General features: G+C 36.7%; 1 protein-coding gene across 3 annotated transcripts in view; it reads left to right on the top strand.

Annotated features, from left to right (window-relative positions):
• Nucleotides 1–240: 240 nt before the first annotated feature.
• The window catches only part of Sax (type I BMP receptor saxophone), a 136,527-nt gene continuing 113,648 nt past the window's right edge, over nt 241–23,119 (top strand). For 2 of the 3 annotated variants that reach the window (XM_076784212.1, XM_076784214.1), the window contains exons 1-4: nt 241–476; nt 787–965; nt 1,039–1,282; nt 1,360–1,631. In XM_076784212.1, the coding sequence (XP_076640327.1) occupies nt 410–476; nt 787–965; nt 1,039–1,282; nt 1,360–1,631 (762 nt within the window). In that variant the 5' untranslated portion in view covers nt 241–409. Of the gene's footprint in view, nt 477–773; nt 966–1,038; nt 1,283–1,359; nt 1,632–23,119 lie in introns of all 3 variants that reach the window. The other variant, XM_076784213.1, reaches the window with a different exon arrangement.

Consider the following 23,119-nt stretch of genomic DNA (forward strand, 5'->3'; position numbering starts at 1 on the left):
TCCGAAGTTGTGCGAAATGCCGAACTCACGTACACGTGACTCATGCGGTAACATTTGTCTGCTATCCCCACCATTCTGTTAGGTTTTAAAGGAAATTCGTCGTTACTAGTGTCGCCATCAATGCATTCAATTATGCCAAAACTGATCACATTGGGTACAACCCGTACAACCATACTAGGCCGTGCAGGGTCGCCACAAGTAAAATGATGCCACCGCCATCTGTAAATGTTTTTTTTTTTAACACGAAAATAAAATACCGCCAATTCAATAGTAATTGCACATATCTTAAATTTTTCTCCTGGACATTACAAATACAAAAGTTATCTTCAATTGTATTGCAGACATAAATATATAAACAGAAAATTCAAAAGTGTTGATTTGATTTCAGCTATTTAATGTTTTGACGTGTATGACAATGGCGGATTCTATGTTTATCATATATTTTATAGTATCATTGACGTTTAGTTTATGTCCAGGTGGGTGACAAATTTTTCAATTAAAGTGTAACTTATACGAATAAAACATAATAATAATTTAGACATAAAAACTTTATTCCCTTTTGGATCAAAAACATATGAAATATTCGAAATAATTTACCGTTGATTCTACAAAAGTCTTATGTTTACTTTTTTTCATCTCAATTTGTTCTTGTTTATTCTTGTTTATTCTTAATTTGATACTCATGTACATAAAATAACTGCATGCTCATACATAAAATGCATTAGATAACAAATAATGCTCGTAATGTTTTCAATTATTTCAATGGTTAATAGGACTCATTTTTAGGAGAAACAGAAAAATTTACTTTGTCTGAACATGAATTTTCTCTTGAAAGTGAAGAACCACAGAAGTCTATGGATATTATAGATTTTAATGAAAATTCAGATGGATATCAACGCTTTAAATGTCATATTTGTGAAGAACCAGATTGCTTATATACCGACATCTGCTATGATGCAGTCACTGTAATATGTTTTGGATCATTATATGTACTATAATTGAAATATAGAAACTTATACTTTTTCCTTTATTTAATAGTGTTGGAAATCTAAGGTTAGACAATCTGATGGTACGGAAAGTGTAAGTAGAGGATGCACATCGTCAATAGATCAAATGTTATTAACATGCAACAAACAACAACCACTACGTACAAATCAAAATGGTAATAATAGAAAGAGACATGTTACTGGATCCTCGAATGGTGTGCAATATTATGTTGAGTGTTGTCAAACAGATTTTTGTAACGGTGGGCCATTTCCTGTATTAGAAGATTTTAACAGAGGTGGGTATATGTGACATTATTATATTTTTTTTATTCGTGTGTAGTTTATTTTGAATAAAATTCTATATAATTTATAGATAATGTAGGAGAGGATTATGCAATTAAATTAATATTAACTATTTTGGGTCCAATGGTTGGATTCTGTATTATTGCTGGAGGAGTATTGTTTTATGTATTGGCATGTAGAACACATAGAAAACGGCCATTGACTACAAGGCATAGTAAGCTTGTCATAGATTCTGAAATGGAACCATCTATTCTGCATTTTTCATTTTCATCTCCAACATCCACCACTACGTATCCTTCTCATGAACTGAGAGCAACTGCAGCTGGTGATAGCACGTTGAAGGTATGAAATAAAATTACAATTTATAATGGGTTAGATTGAGATTTTAGTTTAAGGCTAGTTTAGCTTATAAATTGTATGCATTTATCTCAGAAAGAACATTTATTACAAGAAAATTAATTTAAATGCATTCACTGCTAAGGACAAGGTATCTTATACTTGGCACCTATCCAAAGAGTGACATCGGTTACTATTTCATTCAACTGCACTGCAATAGTGTTATCGAATTATGACAAATTTGAATAAGATTACTAGTATTTTATAGAAAAAAGTTGATAGGTAGAGGTGCAAAAATAGTGTTTAAGGTTATTAAAATTTTTGCTGGGGTCAAAATGTGAACATACACTTTACCGAAGACAGACCGTAATATTTGATATTTTCTTTCATCATATAAATTATTGGTTCTTTATTCAAGTTGTATTGAACTAATATGTAAATTGTTTCACGTAACTAAACAACTCAAACCGTAGAAGATAGACAAAAATTTCATTAAGCAGACTTAAATGCTATTGCACTGTGAGTAATTTGGTATACATGCCTACTCCCAAAGAGGAAATGTTCCAATGGTCTGAATGTTACTACTACTTTTTTAAAATGAAACTATATATTTTTTTACATACAAATCAATGTACTATTAGGGTGGTTTTTAGTGAAATTGTGACACTAGATGAAAGAATAATCTATGCAAAATCTGAAATTAATCAGACAACAGGAAGACGTGACACATCGAAGTTGAAATTTTTTTATTTTTATAATCCGTTTTTCTCCATTAAAGTGTATTGCTATCATACATTTTAGTACCTCTTTGAATTTGCCTTTTTACGCCTTATAAGAATATTGAAACAAAATTTAAAATTTTTTGTCTTTTATAAGTTGCGATTCTAAAATTTCAAAAAAGGTATAGCCGAATAAGGGGGCCAAATATGCCCTTGAACCAAATTTGACATACGATAGATCCATCGATAGAGCATCAGAAAAAAACATTCTGTGTCAAGTTTCAACCCTCTATCTTGTTTGAAAGGGTAGTTATAGGGAAAATTCGGATTATCGAATATGTGTCTATTTTCCGTATTTAATCGAATACGAAAATTATGAAAAAAATTTGGTGTATTGTGGTTATCGACATACGTGTTCAAGAATATTTTTCGATTTTTGGATTTCAAATTTTAGGTGAGAAAAATTAAAAACACAGAAAAATACGGATTTCGTATTGAAACTTTCAAGACACTAGATTTATATAATTACTATTTGTAGTAGCAAAAATTAAAAACTGATTTTTTCGACATTTTTCGTGTGAAACCCAACTTATACTTTGAATTTTTGTATTCCCTTTAATAGATAACTATATTTTATGATTTTAAACATTTCTATGTTGAGCAGAACAGTGTATACAAAAGAAAAGTAAAAATAAGTCACAAAATAAAAGGTGCTATGTGCACTATAATCAGAAGTATCAAAAGTATTTCCACGAGCTACCATGATGCAATGAGTAAGATGCTTGACTGTGGATACGCTGCAAACTTTTTGACGCTTTTATTAAAATATTTAAAAAATATTTTCAATTACAATATATACAAAAACAATTATGGAGTAGTTTCTATTCCATCGTTTCTCTAGCCACGTAACATTAATACATAATTACGACAGCAACTATTCAAAAATAGTGCGCTATAAAACTAGTCGGATTATATTGTAGAATAGCATATTTTTTAAACAATTCATTTGGAAAACGCTCAAATTCAAACGTTGGACTCTGTGATGAAATAGTAAACAGATAGTTAAGACACCAAACAGAAAATACATTGGCAATAGAAGTTGTGACATAACACTGGAACAGACGAAAAGTGCCATTTAACATGGTATCTGCGATGGATCTTTCCGATTTTCCACAGATGACAGAGAGAGACTTAAAAATTCTATTTACTGGATCGCATCAGTTATCACAAGCAATTTCGTATTTAGTAAAAATAATGGTCCAAGGCAACAATATTTACATACATTCCTGAAAAGAGAATAATATCATCATTAAATTCCAAGTAAATTCACGCCATAGTAATAGTAAAATGTATCGATGTTACATAGGTTATATACCAATAATCTATTCCACAGTGAAACGCTATTGCTGTGAATGTGCCAATGGTACTCTCATCATCAAGTGTTGTTTACATATTGCAACCATTATTTATTATTTGTCACATGCTCGATACTTGTCGACAATTATAAGGCCTGCAGAAATATTAAGTAAAATATTTAACAGAAAGCAAGTTTAAATAAAATATTTAACAGAGAGCAAGTAGCATCTGTTATTAATGAAGACAGCGATGAAGTCTAAACACTTCAGATATGACTTTATTCTATTTACCTAACGATTATGTACATGAGTATTAGTACAAAAAAGTTCATATATGTATTAAGTATCGAAAAACATAAAGAATTGTATTAATAACAGGAATCAGTATGGACATGTATAATGAAAATGGATAACAATAGAACAATTTCTCGCCTAAAATATGTAATTTAATCTGTCAATAGATGTAAATATTGTACACGGAGAATTTCAAACTCCAATCGTGCACATCATAAACTTTATCATCATGATATCTGTAACTATATTGCAAAGATTATTTATGTCCTTTTTATTGAAGAAATTAGCTTCCTCTATTCAGAGTTATTAAAGGTATGAGATTTTTAAACGAAGCACGCATATTCATTTAATAAAGAAAAAATTAAACAGTAGGGTATTTAAGCGAATACGCGGCTAAAGAAACGATGGAATAGAAACTGCTCCATAATTGTTTTTGTGTATATTTTAAGCGAAAATATTTTTTAAATATTTTAAATAGATTTTCATAGTCATATAGTTGAAAATTGAAAAAATACATAATTAATAAAATAAAAAAAAGATGTGCTTTAAACAGGGCGCGAATCAGTGTCAGAAAGTTTATACTAACAGTCAAGTTCTTACTCATTGCACCATCGCAGTTTTTGAAAATACTTTTGATACTTTTGATTATAGTGCGCATAGCACCTTTTATTTCATGACTTATTTTTGCTTTTCTTTTGTATACACTGTTCTGCTCAACATAGAAATATTTAAAACCATAAAATATAGTTATCTATTAAAGGGAATACAAAAATTCAAAGTATAAGTTGCGTTTCACACGAAAAATGTCGAAAAAATCGATTTTTAATTTTTGCTACTACAGCGTACCCTGCCAAAAAATCTGAAAAAATTGGGGGAAATAACCAATGACAATACGCATTTACAGTAATTATATAAATCTAGAGTCTCGGAAGCTTCAATATGAAATCCGTATTTTTCTGTTTTTTTGCGTTTTTAATTTTTCACAGCTAGGATTTGGAATCGAAAAACCAGAACAAAATTCTCAAACACATATTTCGATAACCACAATGCACCAGATTTTTTTCATAATTTTCATACTCGATTAAATACGGAAAAAAGGCACGAATTCGATAATCCGAATTTTCCCTATAACTACCCTTCCGAACAAGGTAGAGGGTTGAAACTTGGCACAGAATATTTGATTCCGATGCTCTATCGATGGATCTATCGTATGTCAAATTTGGTTCAAGGGCATATTTGGCCCCCTTATTCGGCTATACCCTTTAAAAAATTGTTTAATAATTTGATGAATGAGTACAGTCACCGATAGGTTGCAGCGAGCGTGTAATGATGGGGGATTATAGTCACCCTTAGTATCGAAAGAATTAAATATCTTCTTCTTTTTAATGTAAAGGACATACAAAAAAATGAAATATATTTACATTTGTATTTGTAGGATGCAATGCATAGATCCGGTATCATCGTTAATTTTTAAGTAAAATTTTCGTGCATATCGGTTCCTTATTCCATCGTACGATAGCATCAAACACTTCACTGTGCTTTATAATATGCAATAGAATGGAATAGAATGGTTTTCTTAACAGCTTGTAACATTGGAAAAGCTGAAAAAGTTATCATAAGAATAATATTAGCTATTTTTGAAAGAAACAGAAATCATAAAATATACAGTGCTGGACAGAAGTACTGGCGCAACATGATTGTTATGATATAAATGTTTATAACTATGAAACATTTATTTATTAATTATTCTAGTTTATTACTTAACAATAGCAATAACATAAATAAAGCGACATATGAAATAATAGTAAAAACGCATTTTTTTAGTGTTTTATGCGTGGACAAAAGTACCTACATATTAGCTAATACAAACAAAATTTAGTGTAGTTGCATCTATTCGAAAAATTTCCGATTGTCACTTGATGGTGTAGTAGGTAAGGGATTCCCCGATAATCATTTTTTCAACAATCATCTTAAAATTCAGTCGATTAAAAAGTGCTGAAAAATTAAATCTCTCGCGTGATTTTACTTCCAACAAAATCGTGACCAAAGCAGACTGCCAATATTGTACGGCATTGGATCGTTTATAATACTTCTCCAACGTTAAATACACTACCCCAGAGACCAGACATGAATTCTATCGAACATGTTTGGAATAAATTAGAAATAAGAATTAGAGTAGTAACAAATAAAGACCACCAGCTAAAAACTTAATTCGTAAGAATGGAACAATATACAGTTGAATTTTACACAAAAATTGGTAGCTTCAATGCCGAAACAGTTAAAGGAAGTTCTTAGGAAGAAAGGAGGACAAACCAAGTATTAATTTTTAGTTTTTAGTTACTTTCATTTATGTGTGTCAATACTTTTGTCACTTTATTTATGATATTAATTTTGTTATACATATGTATAATATACTAGTATAAACTCCTTTTTATCAATTTGTTTCATAGTTATAAGCATTTGTATTATAGCAATTCTGCTGTGCCAATAATTTTGTCCAGCACTGTAGATGCTTCATTATAAACAGTTTGTGCAAATATCGTAGAAATGGTTAATGATATTAAAGAATATTTCAAATGAAAGTTGAAAGTTCTTAGGGGTAACATTGTGTAATAGATACGACTTATTTATATGGGTATTCGACCACCTCTGGGAAAAATTTACATGAGCGATTCTAGAGGACAAAATAAGACGAAAATCAAGAATACCAATTAGTTGTTAGAGGCTTCGTTATAAAGTTACTAACGTTTAAAGTTCCGTCTGTAAAATGGCAATCCGCGTACAACTGCGTTCGCGCGGAAGGTTGCGGCAGGGCAGTGCTAGTGGTTCTCACGTAGTATGAAAAATTCTACTTACCGACGTTATCGACAGCCTTAGATTTTTTCCACTTATGGAAATACGAACACCTTATGTTGACTAAGATTCAACCTGTCTTATGAAAATCCAGAAGGGCATATCAAAACTCGCCCGACGAGATCCACAATGTCCGCAAGTATCCACAAATAATCCTTTCAGGTACTAACCATTATGCAATTGAATGAACACGCACCGCAATTATGTTATTTCTGAGTGGCTATGTGTACGTGCACCACGATTTCCCCGAATTACTTACGAATAGAACTGTTATTAAGTTTTCAAATACACTTTAATTTAAATGTGATATTGCAAGTGACATTCACCCTTTCTCTGTGAAAATCTCGTCGGGCGAGTTTGCAGATTGCCATTCTACAGGCGGAACTTTAAACATTAATAACTTTTTAACAAAGCCTCAATCAACAAATTGGTATTCTTGATTTTTGCCTTATTTTGGTCTCTAGAATCTCCCATTCAAATTTTTCCCAGGGGTGGCCGAACATTCTGTATACAGTCGACCGCATATGTGATTGTCCACCTATTGCATTCGGCGTATGTATAGGGACAAAAAAAGAAATGTATAGGGACAAAAAAAGAAATGTATACGTAAAATTAAAATAAGAAATGTAGAAATTAATTTTTATTAATACAAGATAAATTGACATTTTGTAAAATTCGTAATTACTGTACATAGTGGACAATTAAAGAAAATAATGTAATGCATCGGAAAATTTGAACGCGAAAGTATTCGTCCACTCATAAACTAATTGAGTTACTGTTGCAGTTCTTAGTTTAATATTTAGTGTGATTCTCCCTAGACCTAATTATAGTTTCTAGATGCTTGGACATTGATTTCACTGATTTATTTGTAAAGTCCGGTGACACTTTTTCCCATTCTTGTATAAATCGTTGTATTAATTCTTCGCGATTTTTAGGCAGTGATTTACAAACATTTCTTTTTATTTGTACCCACAAGTGCTCAATGGAGTTTATGTCTGGCGATTGGTGTAGTGTTTGCAAATAATATGGTGTATTATGTAATTTAATTTCGGCTTTATGTTCCGGACCACTATCTTGCTGAAACATAAAATTACTCCTTATGTCTAGTTTCTCAGCATTTGGTAGTAAATGTTGCTTTAAAATATTTAAATACATCTACCAATCCATAGTACTATCTATAATGTATACCAATTCCAGCCATTGATATGCAACCCCATACCATAAGTGACGTCCCTTCGTGCTTTACGGTCGGTATCAAATTTCCTTTTTGTATTGCATTTGCATTTGCTTTCCTTCAACCTTTTTTGTTAGTTGTATCAAAAACATAAAATTTTGATTCATTAGTAAAAATTACACGTTCCAAAAAATCTGATTTAGAAACATGCTTTCGTGCGAACTCCAATCTCGTCTTCCGATTTACTGCGTTAATTAATGGCTTTTTACGGCTAATTCGACCCTTTAAGTCAGGTCTATGAAGTACACGTCGAATTGTGTCGAGACTTCGTATTTTTCCTAACGGAGACAGTACCTTTTTGTCTATTTCAACTGTGGAGATCCTAGTTAACAGCTTTCAGTATACGTGTTTCATCACGATTAGTCAGTTGTTTTGGTCTCTCTCGTCGTGGTTTATTTATAATGGGTTTGTCTTAAAATTTCTTTAATATACAGGCTGTTCGGAAACTGGTGGTACAAGCGAAAAGGGAGTGATTCTAATAAGTCTAAAATATAGAATAAAAATTTTTCTTGTGAGGCTTTGTTTTTGAGAAAATCTGCTTTGAATTTTCGCCGGGTACGCGTATACTTTATCATGTCTTGTTATAACGGATCTCACTGTAGATCATTGTCTCGATTTAAGTTTATGTTGATAAACACTTCCAGTGTCATGGAATTGTTTATTATGTTATGAGCCAGGGCCGTGCAGTGCGCGTGGCCTGCGAGTGCGAGAGTATGGAATATGGTATCAATTTGTTAGTTAGGTGCACGGACGAACCCGATGCGAAATCGGGGAGCCGCAAGGATAGTTGATAACGAGGACGAACCTGATGCGAAATCAGGGAGCTGTAGGATGCGGAGGAACCTGATGCGTAATCAGGAAGCCGCTAGGATGGTAATAGATTGCGTGGACGAACTCGATGCGTAATTAAGGAGCCACTAGGTTGTAAGAAGTTGTATTTGGATGCAGGATATATTAATTGACCTCGTAACTTTCAATTATTAAATATAATATACACCGAGCGGTAAGGTTATATTACTGTGGGAACGTTTAACTAATAATAATCGCTTTATATAATGATGGGTTAAAGAAGTTGGATAACTCTGATTTAATAGTGAAAGTAGATATATTCTTAAACCAACAAGTAAAATACAAGTGTTTCGTGTATGTTATGTTGCGTTCAAAGAATAATTATAAATACCTAAATAGGTTTTGCTCGGTGTTGACGCATTGCCGATGCGGGGGTATGTCAGTTGAAAATAAAGGCTGTAATAGAATTTATACCGATTCACGGATTCTATATGGTTTAATATTGATACGACAGGGTACTGTAGCCCGATCTCACGAAATGCAATTGACTATCAAAAACCGTATACGCGTAATGAGAGACGTGACATTGACTTCAAACGTGACGGTACGATTATGATCTCCAGAGTAATGAAATCACGGAGTTTATATACTAAAAAATTTGTGGGGGCGGATTCAAAAGTACGTTAGAAATTACCGTGTGCAGTATTTTCCGAATTGTATTAATTAATGGGCTGCTGTATCGCGACAGAAGTGACCCCCATTTCAAAGGTTAGATAAGTAGCAGGGCGATTTCTTAATGCACGCAAGTGGCAAGGAAAATTTGGGGAACGAAACGTTCGACATACGTAACAATGCAAACGCTTGACAGTCCGTGACAATTTTAAAAGGTATACCTAACAAGTAGACCCTAAATTTTCGCAACGCTTTTACAACCGCAAGGACCTCAAGCTCGTAGCTAATGTACTTTGATTCGGCTGATGTGGTTTTACCATAGATAAAACTTACTATCATTACTATCTCGCTGCAATAAAATCGCGCCATAACCGTGCATCGATGCATCTGTGTGCTCCGTTTCTGCCTCAACTCTGTACAATTTTCAAACCGGACTGTTACTCAAAATAGTTTTTAATTCTTCAAACGCCAATTTCTCTTTTTCTCCGAACTGAAACTTCGTATCGAGTTTCAACAGGTCTGTTAACGGTCGTGCCAGAGTGGAATAATTTGGAATAAATTTTCTAAAATACCCAGCTAAACCTAAAAAGCTTTGAATTTGTTTATAATTACGTGGCTGGGGAAATCTCATCACGGCATCCGTTTTCTTTTCTGATGGGCGAATATTTCCGTTCTCAATTACGTGTAACAGTTTCGTAATCCGCTGAGCGGATGACAAGATCGTCCATATATACTAACATAATGCCTCGATTAATTAGTTCCTTAAAGATAGTGTTTATAAATTTTTGGAATACCGCGGGTGAATTGCATAATCCAAAAGGCACGTATAAGAACTCGTATTGGCTGTCTGGCACTATAAAGGCAGTATATTTTACGCTCTCTTTCTCTATTGGTACATGAAAAAATCGGTTTTTTAGATGTAAAGTGTTGAAAACGTTTGAACCCTGCAATGCATCTAACTGATCCTCTGTGAGTGATAGCGGATATCGTTCTTTTATTACTTTTGTATTTAATTTTCGGTAATCTATGCAAAGTCTAGTTGAACCGTCCTTTTTCTTAACAAGCACTACAGGCCTCGCATAATCAAAAATCGAAGGTTGAATAATGTCGTCATTTAACCAATTACTAATACGTTTATTCACTTCTATTTTTTCGGAAGGTAATAAACGCCTGGCTTTTTGATAGACTGGTTTCTTGTCTTTAAGCACTATGGACATTTTTACGCTCGACTCTCTTGTCTTGACCGGATTATAGTTTCGTATCAGATTTTCAACAATTTCTCGATGCTCGGTATTCGGTACATGCGTTACATCGATTTCCTTCGCTTCATATACGCAATCTATTTTATATATTTCGGGTACATTATCGTTTATAGGTTTCTCCTCTTCATCGACACGACGGACGGAAATTCTACCTCTTTTTATGTTTACTTCTACGGTTTTCAAAAAATCAATGCCTACCAACATCTCGTGCGACATTAATGTGTCCGATATTACACATATGTTAATAGGATATTCGTTGCCGTTTATTTCTATACATGCTTTAAATTCTCCTAAAGTCTCATTCTCCCGAGATCCGATTCCACGAAATTTAATTCCCTTTCGCAACAACGCAGGAGACCCCAGTTTAATATATTTATCCGCATGCATTAAAGACAAATCGCTTCCGGTGTCGACTAAGGCAATCACATTCTGATCATTGATCCGGACATCTTTGTTATACTTTTCACGGATACATCCCGAGCGTTTTTTACATTATCTTTCCCTGGACATTTCGCCGCAATATGCCCAAATTCTTGACAACGAAAACATCGCGCATCACGGTTTCTCAACGGACAATCCGTACCGAAATGATTTTCCATCCCACAATTATAACAACGTAACTCGGTGACTGGTAGTTACCGTCGTCATTTTTGAATGTTGCTCTCTCTTCGGTTCTCATAAATGGGTTCATCGATGGGTATCTTCCACGCAGCAAGACCCTCTCGAACGCCTCCATAAGAGATCTTTCTATGTTTAGCCGCTGAGCGCGTGCCATGTTTCTAAGAACAAGATCTGGAATCCCCTCGATTATACATATAATTCACAACCTCCGCGTTGCTCAATGAGAGTCGATTTGCCAATAGCACTTTCTCGTGCATGTACTGGCTAAATGCTTCGTCTTTCTTCCAAATACGCTGTTCGAATTGCTGCCTCATGACGATCCTACTCGGCTCGTGAAAAAACATTTTCCTCAGCCCTGTTAAAAGGTCATTGACAGGTATTGTGATATCCTCAGGTTTCGAATGAAACCACTCAAACGCTTTGCCTTTCAATCGCGACGCAATTGCAAGTCTCATCGTGTCATCTGCTACGCAATACGTCGCACTGAACAAATATACTTGTCTCTCCCAGGTTTCAAATGTTTCTCCTCGCCCATCGAAATAACTTAACATATCCGCCAGCACTGGTACAGATATTTAACCTTTGCATACGCCTTAACATTTCGATCTCTCGACGTGCAAATTCAAGTTCGTGCTGATTCAATTCTATTTCCCTTTGAGAAAGAATTAACTCTTGCTGCAACCGCGTTTGCTCACTCGTTGGAGGGCTGTCTTCACTTTTATCCACTGAATCTTCTGTCTGTACGGTGTCCCTCCTGTCTTTCATCCAATTGCCGGATGGATCGGCATCCACTAATCTGCGAAGCAATTCTTATTTTACGTCAGTAATACTCAGTCCTAGCATTTTCAATTTCTCCTTCAACTCTGCGACGGAAAACCCACTAGCCGCCATTCTCAGTTTCTCGGTTCTCACTAATTCGCACACGACGCTCACCTCAATCCCATAGTCACTCTACCAGTTTCTCACTTTGTTTTTTTATTTTTTAAATCGCACTTTTCTCTTCTCTCTTTCACTTAGTCTCTTTCCACTTTGTCTCTTTTCACTTTTACTCACCCACTATCCCGGGCGAGCCCCCAAATTTATGAGAAATTGAGGGAACAATAACGAAACTCGCCACTTTCAACAATTAGAATGCTTTTATTCTTCTGATAATCCGCTCTCTTCGACGTCTCAATCTCTAATACCCCTTTCTCGGCCTGCCGCGTTTCCAAATATCCTCTCACACACACACTCACACATATATTCCAAGCGATAACGCACCGATCATTCATACTTCGCAATACGACACTTCGGATCGGGCCCGGCATCCCACAATTCTAATATATCAGTGGCTGATCTTCTATACTCGATACTATCACATTTCTTATTTTCGCGTCTGTCTTTAACAATTTTTCTAATTTAATTTGTCTTTCCGGCGGTATACTGGTTAAATGTTGCTACAGACCTTTCGATTCCAATGCCGTGCCAAGTCGAAATTTCCAGATTTGGAATCCGTCCGCATCTCTCAGCTTTCTTGTTTCCAAAATCTTCTTCTCGATTTTGTGTTCCCGATATCTTCAGAAATATTTCTTGTGTAGACAATTGGGGAGGTAACAAGAAACTTTTACAATTCGGGTTAAAATGTTCTTTATTTTAGATGACGACGTACGGGACAATAGATCGACGGACAGATTGAATAGACTGAATCTCCTGGGCGATCGGGGCCCTGGCTATATACCCCAGGTCCCGATCGTCCTTTAGTTTTTCCTTCGCGCCGGGTGCAAAAGTTCTCGGCGCGTGCCGCGGAACATTCTCGATCCTTTGAACGATGTTCCGCGACACGTGCAGTTGATCGATTTTTGCACCCGGCCCGAATCGGTTGCACACGGCACCGTTTGCCCGGGCCTCAACCCATGCGACACATAATATAAATCTAACGGTCTACAACATAAAATAACTCTAACGGTATACGCTTGATCCTTTTCTTGAGAAAATACTCTTCTCTTGTTCAATCTTTCAAACGATTAATATTCTTACTTTCTGTATCACGTGTTAACCGGCGTGCGAACTGGACCCATAACCTATAAATCTGATCGTTAGAAAAAATTCGGACACCACGGATGGCATGTTTAAACTAGTTTTATTTTATAATAATTACAAAGATTTTTGCACTTATTGAATGGTTAGGACATTAAAGGGTAGATTGCCACAATTCAGTTTGCACAAAATTAGATTTATTGCGTTAGAAACAAATGAATAGATTACACGTTGGAGATCGAACCGCCAGCGACGAGCCCGAAAACCAAAAAAAACAACCGCAGAAACGCAAAAAAACAACCGCAAAACGGTTACATTATTTGAAAACATGTATTTAGACTCTAAATAGAGCGCGCTCTGCCGGCATGTCGACCCAACCAAAAACTATTTTAATGCTTAAATACAACAGCACTCGCTACTGTACGACAACAAAATTCAATAAACAATTAATCTACATTAATACAGGACGTTTCTCTTAAGGGGGGAACCTCATGTAAATGGCCTGTTTTCCAAGAATTTTTTGTGAAAAATGTAATGCATAGATTGATTTAAAATTTGAGGTATCATTTATTAATATTATAATGTAACATGAATATTTTTTTAAAACTGTAATTGTTAATAAGAACGGTACAATGGCGGCTTGAAAATGGCATTTTGTAAATGCGCCGTGCAGCGTACAGGTTTCAAAAATGATCTGAAACAAAAAAATTAAAATGGATTCTTTAATTTATGGAAGAACGCTCAGCATGACGTTCTTCTTTTATTAAAATTTGCAAAATTGCAAAAATGGCGAAGTTTTGAAGAAAAGGATTTTTTTTTATGAACAATTGTTAATATTAATGTTTAAAAAAAAAAAATAAAAGATCGGAGCTCGTCATGCTGAGGCCAATTATTTATAGAATATTTGTGCCAAGTTTCATAAAGATCGAGTGATTAGTTTTTGAGCTTTGTTGCACGGCATGCGAAATTTTGCATTTCGAGAAAAACGCGGTTAAAGTTTGAGTAACAGAAAAATCGTGAAAAATTCGTAATTCATTTTAACTTCCCGTGGTTTTTTACTAATCTGTTACGAGCCCGAGCGCGAGATCCTGGATTCGGTCGAGGGCAGTACTCGACTGGTGGTTTTAGGTATGGTTAGGAGAGAGAAAGGAGTTCCGGACGAATCAGGGGCTCTATACCCTGGGAGCCACGGGGTTAGATTTATAAGGAAAATGTATGGTTTCACGGACGAACCAGGGGCTCTATACCCTGGGAGTCGCTAGAAAGGAGTGGACGAACCAGGGGCTTTATACCCTGGGAGCCACGTAGGTTTTTAGGAAGTTTTAGGATCTTGCTCTATCGTAATGGTACACCTCGAGCGGTAAAGGTGTACCGGGTTCGTGAGATACTCCTCGTCTTACTGTTAATATGGTTCAGGGTTGTATTGATTGAATAATGCAAGTCAGTATAACTACTTGTATGTATTCTATTCGATGCTCAAGTACAATGGTGTATTAACAAAACTAGTACTATTGCTGGATTGCCACGACGGTGAGAGTTTTAAATCGGCTTTTACGCGGCGCATTTGCGGGAGCTACTACTCGGTTTAGACGATTGAAACTCACAGTTAAAACCACTAAGGTAGGATGTTGCTCGAATCAAATCTTGCTTCGAGTATCAAAGTGACGCCGTCTCGAGAGTTTTAGGAAAACTGAGTTCCTCGAGTAAGAAAATGCGGCCCTTATATACTGGAAATTACTCGGTACAGTGGCGGGGCATTACCATATAAGGTAATGAAAACTGGGCCGGGTGTGCACATACGGCATGAGTCAACCCCGTTTGAGGGGTTGTACGCTAGATGATCGGGCCAACGCCCAAGCCACCAAACGTTTCAGTCCCATACATGAATGATATGTAACAAATCTATTGTTACGCCGGGGAGTATTGCTCGTCGAACGACGCATATTTACGATACGGAAAAATTAACACAACAAATATTCAACGTAACACAACTGTTAACGCAAACTATGAACTTTATTGACAATGATGCTTTGAATACGTTCTTTCGTCACGAGATCTATCGTAGTTCTGCTATTCAAACGACGGCCCCTTCATTTGGCAACGGAAGGCGGCTGCTCGCACCCGCTCGTTTTTTTGTGTGGCAGCTTCACCTCATCGCGAAGCCTCTTCACACCATTGCGACGATGCAATTTCGCGGTATTGCGCGGCATCTTCATACCGTCGCAACACTATGATTCCAGGGCCATAGAACAGATCTTCCTCTTCTTCGAAAAATTGTGATTTAGCCATTTTTCCTTTTTTAGGGGAGCGTGAGCCTCTTTTGTGTAATGAAGATTGCGGCGCTACTGCTGTTTAATACGGCGTTTATTTTCATGATCAGTGAATGTTTTGCTCTGCTGTCCAATTACTATACTGAACTCTTGCATTGTTTGAAGGACGAACGAAAATCCTTCGTTGAATATGCCGGCAGACAAACAAGCAGTTATTTCAATAATTTTTATGCCACAATTGAAATGCTTAGGAGCTAAACGCCAAATGATGGCGTTAAAGCTCTCGTTAGTATTTTGTGTTTGGCCACCTAAACATCTCTCCAACAAATCATCTCGTGATAAATCTTTGTAAATTGGACGAATATGTTTTTGTACATCTTCATGTAATGGAGGTGGATGGTCAAATTCTTGTCCCAAGGCCTGTGCAACGCACCACTTACACCACGAATCGGCACCAGGAGGACAGTCGTTGTGCTGCAGTTTTTCATTTGTTGAAGACAGATGATCTTGCACTTTTCGACTCATTTTCACTATTGATTATACGGTACCTTGGAGTTACTTCTATATTTCTACAATGTCTGTTTCTGAGCGTTCTGAGCGTCCCGAGCTGCTTCTTTCGTAAAAGTCTTTATTCGACCGCCAGCAGAACGCTCGCTTCTCTTCGGGAAGATTTTGCTCCTCTCTCTTTCCGAAATTGACACCTCATATCTCTAAAACCTAAACATCCGTCGCCCGACTGCGGTGATCGCTTATACAACCATAAGACCAAGCGTCCGACGAGCATTCGACTACCCGAGGCGCTGCACCCAATACAACCGCTTACTTTATTTTGAAAATAAGGTACAAGGAAATCTCTGATCACTTTCCAACTTTTTTATCGTATTCCTGAGAAAATTTTCTATCAATTTAAGCAAAAAAAAAAAAAAATACTCCAAAATTTCATTTTACATGAGGTTCCCCCCTTAAATCAGGAAACGTTTGGTTGCAGTTTGGGAAGGCGAGAATCAATCTCGATTTTTCCACGACTGCAAGTCTCGACTGTCGTAGGAGAGGTTAACAGAGGGAGGTTGTAAGGCTCCAACTGTTTGCCTGATCCTCGGCTGCTCACCGTTCTCGTAATACGTACGGGCACGGTGTTGTGCAGTACCTTAACGGCGCATGCAGCGACTGACAATTAAGGTACGTTCACCACGGCGCTATTTGAGCGGTGTTCTACGACCAGTGTCCGTATACACTGGCGATGAGTGAACAGCGCTCTAGCTGGTTGCCGGATGCCGGGAACTCAAAGGTTGTCCCGAACACCGACTAGAGGACGGCAAGTCCACCCAAGGAATTCGCCGATAAGGCCCTTATAGGTGGGGGTTTAACCGTTCGACAGTCAAGGGAGGTTCGAGAATCAAACTCGATACCTCGGACACGACCTCTGATTGCAGCGATATGTGTCTGAATTCAGACAGATGTGGATTATCGCCACCGCTGAATGGAAATCTCGTGTTATAATTCACGAGATTTTACAGTCTTGTTGATCTGGTCGTAGCCCAACCTGATCTGTTTTGAATTATAAACGGGTTACGGAAGAATTCACGGTACGGGATTGATTCACAATCCGTTCTCGTATTGAGCCCTTCCTGTCCACGTTTATGGTTGATTCTATTCGAATTATTTATTTATTTCTTTGTTTATTTATAGTCGCATCAACACTCAGGTCATTAGCGACTACTACATAATTTACAAGTTGGACCCGAGAATTGCCATACTTATGTTACATAGATACTAATTATATAGTGCTAGTTTCCGAACGGTGTTGCAGTAGTTAATTCCACTTATAATATACTATGACAGTTATATCCATTTATAACATATCCTCGTATACTCCGATTTCTTTCAAAAAACTTAACGTTTGTTCTATCTTCTCCGGGTTACCTACTGTTTCTTCTAATGTCGCTCCTATATTAAACGCTTTCCTTATTTCGGAAATTTTGTCGCATTTTTGTATGATGTGTTCTACCGTTAAAACTTCGTTACATAGGTTACATGTGGGCGGGTAAAGCTTTAGAAGATGGTAGGAATGGGTAAGTTTGGTGTGTCCAATTCGGAGTCGAGTAAGAATCACCTGGTCTCTACGGCCAAGCTTCTGCCAGGTTCCATGGTCCGGATATTTTTTGCGCACTGGGTGGAATTTAGTTTGTCGCATTGTTTCCATGTAGATATTCCATTCTTGACGCACCCAGTGTTCCATATATATTTTGGCCTCTTCTAAGGGCAGGGCAAGTTTTTCTGTTGAAGCATGAGCTATAGTACCTATTTTTGCTAGTTGGTCAGCTTCTTCATTTCCTTGTATACCCATGTGCGAAGGGATCCAGACTGCCACCATCGTTTTACCTTCCCGAGTAATAACTTTGTATAGGTGCTGGATGTTGATAATTCTGGGATCGTCGGATTCTATATTGGTAATGGCTTTTAAAACACTTAATGAGTCGCTGAATATTAAAAACTTTGTTCCCACTGTAGAGGTAATATATTCATAAGTTTTTTCTAATGCGAAGAGTTCTGCTGAGAAGATATTAAAGTTGTATGGTAACTTGTAATATCTTTCATAATTTTTGGAGTAAAGAGCACATCCTACTCCAGTTGAAGATTTCAATCCGTCCGTGTATATACTATAGTAACTTTGGTATTTATTTTGGATTTTCTGCATGGCTCTTTGATAGATCAGGGGGGAGTTTTCGGCTTTTCCAAATTCGGTGCCTTGGAAATCGACCAGAGGAATTTTCATTTCCCAAGGTGGTGATGGTTTGGTTTGTTTTTCTGCAATATTTGGGAACTCAATTCTTAATTGTTTCAGATATGCATTGATCATATGACAAAATGGTTTTGGCCCTTTTGTTTTATTATACTCCTCGAATCTTCTTAAGGAAAGATTATTACGGTATGTCGGATATTCCGGTCTACTTTCAATTGAGCACGCATAGCGTAGACTTAGGTGTTTTCTGCGGTTACTTAAATTCGGCTCTCCAGTTTCGTATAATATACTATTAATAGGACTCGTGAAAAAGGCTCCACATACAATTCTAAGCCCTGTATTGTGGATAGTATTTATGATTGCAAGGGTTGTTGGTTTAGCTGAGTTGTAGACTATAGAACCGTAATCGATTTTGGACCTAACTAGAGCTCGATAGGATAAAAGGAGTGTTTTTTGGTCTGCTCCCCAATTCCTGTGGGCGATTATTTTCAGGATGTTTATTCTTTTCCTACATGCTTCTTTCAGATGTTCAAGGTGTGGTTTCCAAGTAAGTTTTTCATCAAAAATAAGACCTAATATTTTGGTTTCTGTAACTTGTTCCAGTTGGTGTTCTCCCAGATATAGTTTAACTGGATTTGTCAATATTTGCTTTCTGGAAAAAATAATATATTGGGTTTTGGAAGCAGAGAATTTGAATCCCGTTTCTATAGCCCAATTTTGGATACTATTCAGTGCGCTTTGAATGATCTGTACTGTAGTATTAAGTTCACGCCCTTTACAGAAGATGGTGACGTCATCAGCAAATAGACGAATTTTGACCGGTTTGGAAATGTTTTTGATTATTTCGTTTATAGCAATTAAAAAGAGAGTAGGGCTTAACACTGACCCTTGGGGGACACCGTTTGTTATCGTGTACTTCTGCGATAGTATCCTATTCATTCGGACTTGTATAGATCGGTAGGATAAGAAATTTTTAATGAATGCCAGGAGGTTCCCTTTTATTCCCTGTTCTTCTAGAATTTTGATAATTCCTGGTCTCCAGGTCATGTTATATGCCTTTTCTATGCCCATAGCAACTGCAACAACATGTTGATTGTCGATGAAAGCCTCGGCAATATTGGATTGTAGATCTGTTAGGTGGTCTAATGTGGAGCGGCCTTGTCGAAAACCGCTTTGGTATGGAGAGAGAAAATTAAGCTTCTTAAGAAGCCATTGTAGTCGATTATTAACTATTTTTTCAAAAATTTTGCATAACGTACAGGTCAAGGATATGTGTCGATAGTTGTTGGGATTTTGTGAATTCTTCCCTGGTTTCAGTATTGGAATACCAATAGCTTCTCCCCAAATGGATGGAAATACTTGTTTTTTCCAGATGTGGTTGAAGAGTCGTAAAAGGTGAGTTTTTCCAGACGCCGGTAATTTTTTGTAGAAAATATACGGAATTTCGTCGGGCCCGGGGCTGTTTCCTTTACACCGTTGAATAGCTGCGTTAAATTCTTCAATCCTAATTTCCGTATTATACGAGTCCCGCGTGATTATTGTTGGCATTCCCTCGATGCGTGATATGTTTTCCATCGGTCTATTTAGTCGTTCTCTGGATTCCAGAAATAGCGGATTATAATTGTCATCGCTAGAATTTTTTAAGAAGATTTTTCCCATGGTGTCTGCAATTTCTTTGGGCTCGAATATAAGGCCACTGCTGAGATTTAATATTTTAGGTCCTCCCCTAGCTGTTTTATTACCATTGATTCTGTGTATTTTGTTCAAGATTTCCGTAACTGATGTTTGACTGTTTAAGGCGGCTACATAATTAGTCCAGGATGCTCTTTTACTTTGTTTATACATTTTCCGGGCAGCTGCTCTTGTTTTCTTGTAATTTATCCGATTTTCCGGTGTATCGTGTTTTTTGAGTCGATTGTAAGCATGATTTTTCTCGTCCCTAGCTTTTTTACATTCATTGCTCCACCATGGCAGGGGGAATCTTCGAACTGTATAGGTGTTTTTTCCTATTGCAATTTCTGCGCTTTTAGTGACAAGATCAGTGAAATTGTCAATGTGTTGATCGACCGTGGTGTGCGTTTCTGTTTCGAATGTGTTGAGTTCCGATATTCCAGTTGTAATAAGCTCTTGAAATAGCTCCCAGTCAGCTTTTTTAATATTCCATTTGACATTTGGCTGGACTTGGTTTGAAAGATGTTGATTGTCACTCTGAATAACTATTTTTATGGGATAATAGTCGCTACCATGAAGTTCGTTAAGGGTATTCCACTCTAATTTGGTCGCTAGTTGTGGGCTGCTCATTGTTAAATCTATTGCGCTGGAAGAGTTATTTGCTATACTAACATGAGTTGCGTTTCCAGAGTTTAGTAAAAATAAATCGGGGTCATCGAAGAGGTCAATTAGAGCTCTGCCTCTGGTGCAGTTTGTTTTGCATCCCCAAAATTGGTGATGGGCGTTGAAGTCTCCAAATAAAATAAAAGGTTTTGGTATTTGCTGAATCAGGTCTTTAAGCTCCTGAATATTTAGATCTCTACTTTTAGGAAGATATATATTGCAGAATGTTACAGGTGTGTTGAAAAGGACTGTTACTGCAATTGCCTCTATGTTAGTATTGTAAGGATTGTCAAGAATGGTCAGAGGCGTATGGTCGGATTCAAACACGTGGACAATAAACAACTATATAAACTATATTATTTAATGTTACTAGAAACTATTTAATATAAAGAACATAAAACGTAAACGTAAAAAACCCATAAACGTAAAACCGAAACTGCTCTCGACCAGCGTTCGATGCAGAGTGCCCTTGCCGTCGAAGTCGACCCTTCCTTATTCCTATCTTATAATACTAATTTAAACAAAACGCACGTTCGAGGCGCAGTTCCCCGAACGTATTCTAGCTTAAACCTAAACACCTCACTCGATACCTACTCTAGCTTAAACTAAACATCCTCGACGCCAATGGTACCCCCCGTCCAAACACATACACTTCTTACAGTATGTAATGTCGTTTCCATAGAGGGCAAATTATTCCTAACGTAAGTAGTGATCCCTCCACTTGCACAGTTGCTGGACATTCGGATACGTGAGAATTTCATAAAACCCTTTAAATCTCCCTGAGCCTCGTTCTTAAAGTTTGTTTCTTGCAGGCCGATGATGGAGGATTCATGTTCGTTAATTATAATTAGGAGTTCTTCGTAGTGGGTGTAAAAGCCGTTAATATTCCATTGTATGACAGCTGGCATGTTCAGTGGATTAGAAATAATGGTCAGAGTCGCTATCAGATGTGTCGTTCGGCGTTGTAGGAATTGACATACTTTCTTTTAGGTCTGGGCCCATGTTTGCCTTCAATTTTTTAATAATTCTAGTAAGTCTATTTTTGATAGCTCGTTCGGTTACTACAGGGTACATTTGTTCCATCATATGAATAATTTCTTCCGTGTTATTTGTATATTCCCTTGTTATTGTTAAAGGGTTGGGAACTCCTTGTAGATTTTCGAGGAGTCCCTTAAATTGTACGTAATTTAAGGCGTATGGAACAGTGGATTTGTCAAGGAATTCTTTAACAGGTTGGAGCTGAGGTTGGATAAACTGAACGAATATTTATTATGAATAACTATTTGTACAAATTACATATATCAATGACGTTTCGCTCTATACATCTTCTCTCTCACAACACTCGCTTACAAGTAGCCAGTTTCACACACGTCGCTCTTTCGTTCACTCTTCAATCATAAAGTATACAAACTATTTAGATCATACACTCGTGTCACACTCATCCTGTATACAAAACATCACAATCTCCCCCCTTGGTTTCATAGATTTTAAATGTACATAAAGTTTTTTACATTTTTCAATAAAGATGGCCCACTCAACGCTTTTGTCATGCAGTCCGCAATCATTCTTTCTTTACATACATGTATCACTCTCACCGAATACTTGCATACAATTTCTCTAACAAAGTGGCATTTTCTGTTTAGAAGTTTTGTCTTCGTTTTAAAATTCCCACCATTCGCTAACTTTACCGCATTTAAATTATCGCATTTTAATTCTTTACACTCACTCTGCATTCCGATTTCTTTCAACAAGTCACTCATCCAAGATACTTCTTTTAATCCGTCCATCATTGCTTCCAATTCACTTTCAGTGGATGATAAAGCAACTGTTGCCTGTTTTTTACTCTTCCAGTGCACAAGGTCTCCATTTCGATAAACAAGAATACCGCTAAAAGATTTTGCATCCGCAGTGCTGTCCCACGAGGCATCAGTATAACAGCTTAATCCTTTCTTCGAGTTCGTATTCCCATATTCAATTTGATAATTCATTGTCCCTCTCAGATATCGTAATACCCGTTTCAACGCATTCATGTGCACTACTCTTGGATTTCTGCTAAATTGCGACAAACAGCTTAGTGCAAACGAAATGTACACCTAAGTACACCTAAGTACATTAAACGTCCCAATAATTCCTGGTAATCTTTTTTGTCACTCTCCGGGCTACCATCATCTTCGTTTAATTTTTGATTCGCATCAACTGGAGAACTTACCACATTGCAATCACTCATCCCATACACACTCAGCAATCGTTTTATATAATTCTTTTGACTAATGATTAATTTTTCTTTATCATAATTCAATTCCATACCCAGTAGTTGCGTACCTATACCGAG

This window comes from Colletes latitarsis, chromosome 2 (genome assembly GCF_051014445.1).
Source record: "Colletes latitarsis isolate SP2378_abdomen chromosome 2, iyColLati1, whole genome shotgun sequence".
NCBI classification, from domain to species: Eukaryota; Metazoa; Arthropoda; class Insecta; order Hymenoptera; family Colletidae; genus Colletes; species Colletes latitarsis.